This window comes from Antrostomus carolinensis, unplaced genomic scaffold (genome assembly GCF_000700745.2).
Source record: "Antrostomus carolinensis isolate BGI_N321 unplaced genomic scaffold, ASM70074v2 scaffold8958, whole genome shotgun sequence".
Taxonomy (NCBI): Eukaryota; Metazoa; Chordata; class Aves; order Caprimulgiformes; family Caprimulgidae; genus Antrostomus; species Antrostomus carolinensis.
The window spans coordinates 14,324-20,956 of NW_010330895.1; the positions used below are offsets into that span (position 1 = coordinate 14,324).

The 6,633-nt window shown below is 53.0% G+C and overlaps 1 protein-coding gene across 1 annotated transcript in view; it reads left to right on the top strand.

Annotated features, from left to right (window-relative positions):
- LOC104528901 (voltage-dependent R-type calcium channel subunit alpha-1E-like) overlaps positions 1 to 6,633 on the top strand; it is a gene marked incomplete at its 5' end in the record, with an annotated part of 60,174 nt that overhangs the window by 13,712 nt on the left and 39,829 nt on the right. Inside the window, one exon of the mRNA XM_029086241.1 lies at positions 6,446 to 6,549. Within this exon, the coding sequence (XP_028942074.1) occupies positions 6,446 to 6,549 (104 nt within the window). The remainder of the gene's footprint in view (positions 1 to 6,445; positions 6,550 to 6,633) is intronic.

The window sequence follows — 6,633 nt, forward strand, 5'->3', positions numbered from 1 at the left end:
GATGTGAGGATGAGGAGGGTGGGTTGTTGCTTGTTGTAGTGCTGCCTGGATTTTGGGATGTCTCTCCTGGAAAGTGCCTGGTGCCCTTTCTGCAGTCCCCATGGCAGAGGTGAGGATGTTTTACTCTCTGGTATTTAGTGCACCTTGTGCAACCCAAGTTCTGTGTGTCTTACCTGGTCTTTTTGGTCTTGGAGGTCCGGAGATGGAGGATTGGAGTCCTTGAGTGGGTGCTGGCAGCAGCTCTGTGTGGGATTATTCATATGCTGCATCCCCTTGTGCTTTGGGGTGCTGGTCCCCGGCAGCGTGCCTGGAACCCTGTGCATGTGTGAGAGCATCCACGTGTGCACGTTCACACCAGGGCTGGCACCAGGATCTTCCCACAGTGCTGGCACCTGCATTTTCCTAACGTAGGGAGGACAGGGCATCTCCAGTCAGGGAAGCTGAGAGTGAGTGGATATGAGGCTTGGAGAACAGGCGTTCAATCAGAGCACGAGTGCAGCATCCCAACAGGATTATCCTGCGAGAGCCTGTACCAGTACAAGGAGTCTTGTTCTATAGGTTAAACCAGTAAAGAGAGAACCTTGAGTCTAAAAGCAGAGCAATGCTTTGATCACACCAGACAAGACTTTTTTTTCCTCTTTTCCTTTCATGAATGGTGCTGGTCTCCAACCTGATGTCCGCCCCATCTCCCACCCCCTTCCCAGCTTTTTCCTTCCAGGACAATTAGTAAAGTGGTTGGTCTTTCGTTTGGATGAATAATTAATTCCCCAGCTTTGTGAATGATTCATGTGCCATATGCCACAGCGATGGGACGTGCCTGACATCAGCACCTCGTACAAAGGGTAGTGCTGTTTCCCTGGGATGGGTGAGGGAAAAGGCTTCACGCTGAGGGGGACGGGTGTTGGGGGGGACATGGGGTGATCCTTGGGCAGGCAGACCCATGGTTCTGGCTTTGGGAGAGATGAATATCCTGCCTTAACCCAGGGTAGGATTTGTCCCAAGTGCTGGTCAGGCACTTTGCCCTGTCCTTCCTGGTTCCTCTTCCCCAGTGGTTGGTTTCCCGCAGCCACTGTGGGGTGAGTCAGTCCATCCCACATGGCTACTGGTCCTGGGGTCATCACCTCCCTTCCCAGCCATCCCTCCACAGCCCTGACACCCCTGGATGCAGAGCTCCCAGGCTGGGATGAAGCCCTTGTCCTCCCCAGGTGGGTAAACCCTTGGACCAAGCTGCAAAGTCCCCAGGTACCATTTTTTTGTGCTGCCGTGGACCTCGCTCCAGGAGAGGAGTTGTGGGGTAGAAGCTTGGCTTTGAGGGAAGGGGAAAGGGGTTATTTTCCATCACATCTTCAAGTGGGGAGGTGGTATCACCCAGGCTTGGGTGAATATCCATGGGGTCTCAGACCTCTCCTTTGGCATGAGTTCAGACAGCCCCTGCCACGCTACATGGTCACCTGTGCTCTGTTTCTCTTTGTGGAACCAGCTCTCCTGGCAATGACTTTAGGTTTCCACCAGGTCCCATTTGTGCAAAGGCAGTTTCACCAGCATCTCCACCCCATGACAAACCTGAGTGGTGTCATGGGGGCTGGAGGTGGGAAAGAGGTGCAGGGTGGGCTGGCAGAGGGGAATGCTCCATTGTGTGCCAAATCCTGGGGTCTTCTCCAAGAAGAGGTGGCCTTGGGGGATCATTTGATCCCCCAGACTGAAGGCTAGAGGGGGCAGATTTTGTCATTCACCCTCATCACACCTTTTAGGGAGTCATTGGTGCCCGGTTCAGGGCTTTTGAAGCTGAAAGTTGGGATCAGCAGCTTTGCAGCAGTGCAATCCACTTGTGTCACGTCCTCAAAACCTAGAAAGACCAAAGGAAGATGATGGAGGCTTTGAGGTTGCTCTGAACTGTGCCGAGGGCAGGACTTGGACTTGGTTTGTGTCCCTGTCCCCTGGCATCCCCAAAGCAGGATCACTGCACTCTGCTAGGGCATCCTCAGGGTGGGTGACCTGACCTCGCTGGCCTTGCTTTGAGCAGGGTTTGGACCCAGGAGCCTAGAGTACCTCCTGCTACTCGTGATGCTTTCTGCAGAGAGGGGGGGAATTGATTCCCCAGCAGAAAAGGGCAAGAATGGGGTAAATTCAGCAGGTAACTTTCCGTGAGCCGTTTGACCAGTGTATTAATTATGAAGTAGTCTCCCTCATAGAGTCAGGTGGCAGTGCAAGCCTTCAGGGGCCTTTCCACTTAATTATAAATATTAATTTGCATGTCAGACAGCCAGCCAACACCCTCCCTGCCCCAGATTTTGAGCTGAGATTAGTCTGTCTCGGCCGATCCCTCCCTCCACCCAACACACCCTGGAGCTGCCCTTTGCTGGGACAACTCATCTGCAGTGGTCCCTGATGGAAATCATCGAGGGATGCTCAGTTTGGGGTGGGAGGGGATGAATCAAGGGTTGATCTGATCATTTAGGGGTTCAGCCTTTGCTCTGGGTCTTTTTGCAGCACGCCTCAAGCTGTATGTGTCCCAAGGTTTGAGGCTTCAGGGCTGCTGGTGACACTCCTGATGGGATGATGGGGAGGGTAGTGGGTGTGATGTGCAGCCCCTGGCACGGTGGGTGCTGTAGTGTGTGACAGTGCCCGAATTTAGTGCTGGCTCTGTGAGGGCAGGGGCATCAAGCATCACTTATGGTTTATTCTGCCAAGTCCCAAAAACCAGAGAGTCATTTTAAATGTGATTATTCTGTTTTGTTTTGTTTTGTTTGCTCCCCTCTGGGAAAAGAAATCCATAGGTATGGGTCTTCAGCTGGAGGTGAGGGCGTGAGCTTTGCTCAGCTGCTGGGAGCTGGAGCAGTGCCCAAGGGTTGAGCATCGCTCCTCCAGCATCAGCCCCACAGCCTGCAGGTGTGGTGGGCACAGCAGGAGCTTGCCCTTCCCTCCACAGCCTGTAAATAAATACAATAAAATAATCATCCTGGTTGCAAACACAAAGCATCAGATTTTTTTTTTTCCCCTGAAAGCATGTTTTTGTCTGCTGGTGATTGTTCACTATTCAATTATACTTTGGGGGATTAACATATATTTCCCATCCTGCCTTCTCTCTTATTTGCATTCTTCAGCTCCTCTCTGCTCTTTTCTCCACCTAAAGTCTCTTCCCCTTTTCCTCTGAAGAAGTAAAACTAACCCCTTTGCCTGGGTGACCTATAAAAACGCCTTCACTTCCCCCCCCCCCACCTTCTTTTTTTCTCCAGTACATATGATGAAAAGCATGAGATCATTGGGATTTTTATAGCCCAATCTGGCAGCTTTTTCAAATAACTTGGATGGTGAGATGTAATTTTAGTTTGGGTCCTTGCCTAAAAATAAAGAATAATTATTAGCACATCAGACGTGGATATTGTAAGTGTTCGAAAAGGGTTTAAATTGTTCTACAGCTACCGGAGCTGCCACCCTGTGTGTCGGTGCAGAGGTCTGTCACAGCCTGAGTCCCATCTCTGTGCCACGCATCCTGTAAGAAACCTCGAAGTGTGTCAATCAATAAATCAGAAGTGGGTTGTGCTGGGTGATACGGGTGGCTCTCTGCAAAAATAATTTAAAAAATTGGCATGCTTAGAGGGTTAATAAGCAATTAGCAGGTGAGATGCTGAAGTCCTAAGCCGGAGGGTGTGTTTTGAGCGTTGTATTTATTATTAACAGTACTGTGGTGATGATGTCTGTGTGTACTAGCGAAGCCTGGCTAGCAGGGAGAGGTGATGTCTGCTATGTAGAGCCACCGAAGGGCTTGGGAAAAGCAGACAGAAGCCAATCCTTGCATGCTTGGAAGCTTGCTTGACTTTTTCTAGCCACCTTGATTGGTTGAAAGATGGTCCAGGGCTGCTCAGACTCTGCTCAGAGGTTCTGGGGTGCCTTGGTGCTCTGGGATGGATGGGTTTGCCGGGAGCAGCTCCAGCAGTTCATGTTCCCAGTGCATCTGTCCTCACTGGGAGCTGTGAATGTGCCCACAGAAGGATGTGCTGGCACCTGTTTCGTAGCAGTGGGTCGTCTTTCTGTTGTCAGTCAGGAGACACATCTGCAGTGCAACCACCACACTCTGGTGATCTGTCCAGAACTTCCTTCCAAAAGAGCTCATGATGTCCCTTGTCCCCCAGCGAGGACAAGGAGCATGTCACCTTGGCACGGAGGAGTCCCATTCTTAGCAGCTAATTTAGAGCACTGGGAAGTGGTGCCCTGGAATCGCCTGAACCTTGCCTGAAGGCTCAGCACGGCGGCTCCCAAGCCCTTCAAACAAATCTGGGTTAGCAGAGGACTTTGCATCCCTGCTCCCCTCTGCAGTGGGCAGCTGGGGATGGTCTTGTCCTGGGGAGGAGATGTGTGGTGGGGCTGGGAGCAGGGACAGCTCCACCTCCATCACTCCACCCAGCTCTGTAGGACCATGGCTCATGCTGCTCTGTGGTGGTAGTGCAGAGCTGTCGATCCTGCTTTGCTGCCAGGAGCCTTCCAGCTGGGCTCTTCACAGCACTGGGCTTGCATCAGCAAGCCCTTGGAGAAGGACTGGAGCCTGTGTCCAGCCCAGGAGCATCCTTGGTCTCCTGGAAATGCTCGACCCCAGCTGGAGTCAGTTGCAGGGGCTGCAAATGCCTTTCACTCATCCCTTTGGGAGGCTGGTTGGACACCAGGCATCAGGACATGAAGCTGAAGGAGGGTCTTGGGGTCTCCAGCGTGGTGTTGGGTGCAACGTGTCCTCCATGCCAGCGTTTTGGGGAGCACTGGGTTACCCTGCTCTCGCTGGCGGATTGCATGAAGGAGATTAAAGCACCTGTGCTCTTCTCTCCCATGTGCTGCCGAGTGGCCGTGCTTTATCATATCTATTGATTCTGATCTTGCAACCAATTTAACAACACAGCTCTCCTAGCTTCTGGGTGCTCCTGGCTTAATTAAGTCCCTTTTCTGCTCTCTCATCAGCCCCGTGGGTAGTGGTCATGGGCTGGGGCACAGGGACTGTGCTGAAGGAGGACAGGGAAAAGTGCTATCAAGGGTGAAAGGTCCCTGTATATATCAGGAATAAGCAACCTGATGCATGGGAAGCCATGGGTGATGCATCCCAGCTGCTGCTGGGGCTGGGCTTTGTGGTCAACCCCTTGTGCTGGGGCACAGAGGAAGAACGGGGAGACGAAAAGGAGTTGAAACAACCTGGTTTCCTGATGGGAGAACCCTCAGAGAAGGACTGGAACCAGACCATTCTTGGTCTCCTGGAGATGCTCGGCCCAGCTGGAATTGGTGCAGGGGGCTGCAAATGCCTTTCCCTTGTCCCTTTGGGAGGCTGGTTGGACACCAGGCATTTGGGACATGAAGCTGAAGGAGTGTCTCGGGGTCTCCAGTGTGGTTTCTGCTGCCAGGGAATGGTAGGAAACCCAGCTGCCACCCTGGAGGGGCAGGGTGGGACCTGCTGTACCTCGGGGAGATGGGGAGAGAAAGAGTGCTAATTGCTCAGTGCGCCGGAGAGCTGCTCTGGCCTGTAATTAGATGAATTAGTGGAACAATGACCCAATTTCCCTCAGTTTTTGGATTTCTGCAAACAGCCCCGAGGTTGCTGCCTCCCTCTGTCCCGCTCTTCTCCTTGTCCCCTCCTGTCCCATCCCCTGCCCCTACAGTGTAGCCCTTCCTCCTCACCCTGTGCCTCAGGTCCCCCAGTCACACCATCCCTGTCCTCCCAGCAGCTGTGGGGTCCCAGAGTGTTTCCAGTGCTGGACTCGGTCTGCACTGACTTCCTTCTGCCCCAATTTGTTTTCCAGAGATGGGCTTGAAAAAAAATCTTTGTGTTTTAAAAGAAAACCTCTGGAGTCCTTCCTGTGCTTGCCGTTTGCCTTCCAAGGTCATCAAACTTTCATTATTATAGATTTTTGAATGCGTGTGAGGTTCTCTGCTTGTTCTCAGCAATCCCAGAGGTGGGACTCTTAAGGAAGCTCCATGTGTGGAAAAAGCCAGAGCAGCCAATGGCTGGAGGTGCTGCCATGGGTCACCATCAGGGGAGTGACCCCCCATCTCTGGAGCACAATCTCTGGTCCATGTTCTGCCTGCCTGGAAAGGAGTTTAGACCCACACACCTGTGATAAACACTATGTCTGCACCGTTGACTGCATGGTGTGGGTGATGACCAGTACTGTGGTGTGAGGATGTCCCCAGCCATCCTGGCATGCGAGGGGTATTGCTGGGGGGCTGCCAGGGCTGGGTGTACCCTGGGTGGCTTTGGCTGGCTGGAGTGGCCTATAAATTTTGATGTCGGCATCAAACAGGGCTCTCTGGCATGTGAGCTTTGGGAGGTGTTGAATCTTGGTGCCAGCCCAGGGACACGGTGCTCCTCATGGCTCCCCGCAGCCTGGCATGAGGACACAGCTCCTGGCACCAGGGTGACCAAGGGCTCTGCCCATGGTAACTCAGCTCTCTCCCTGTCTGCCCACAGCATCCTTGCCACCGCTGGGACACACTTCAACACCCACGTGGACCTGAGGACACTGCGGGCCGTGCGTGTGCTCAGACCTCTGAAGCTCGTCTCGGGCATTCCTAGTAAGTTGGATGCTCCTGGTCCTTCTCCTGGGGTGTCTGTGTCCATCCCTGCTGTCCTTCAGAGTGAGACAGGTCCTCGTGCCA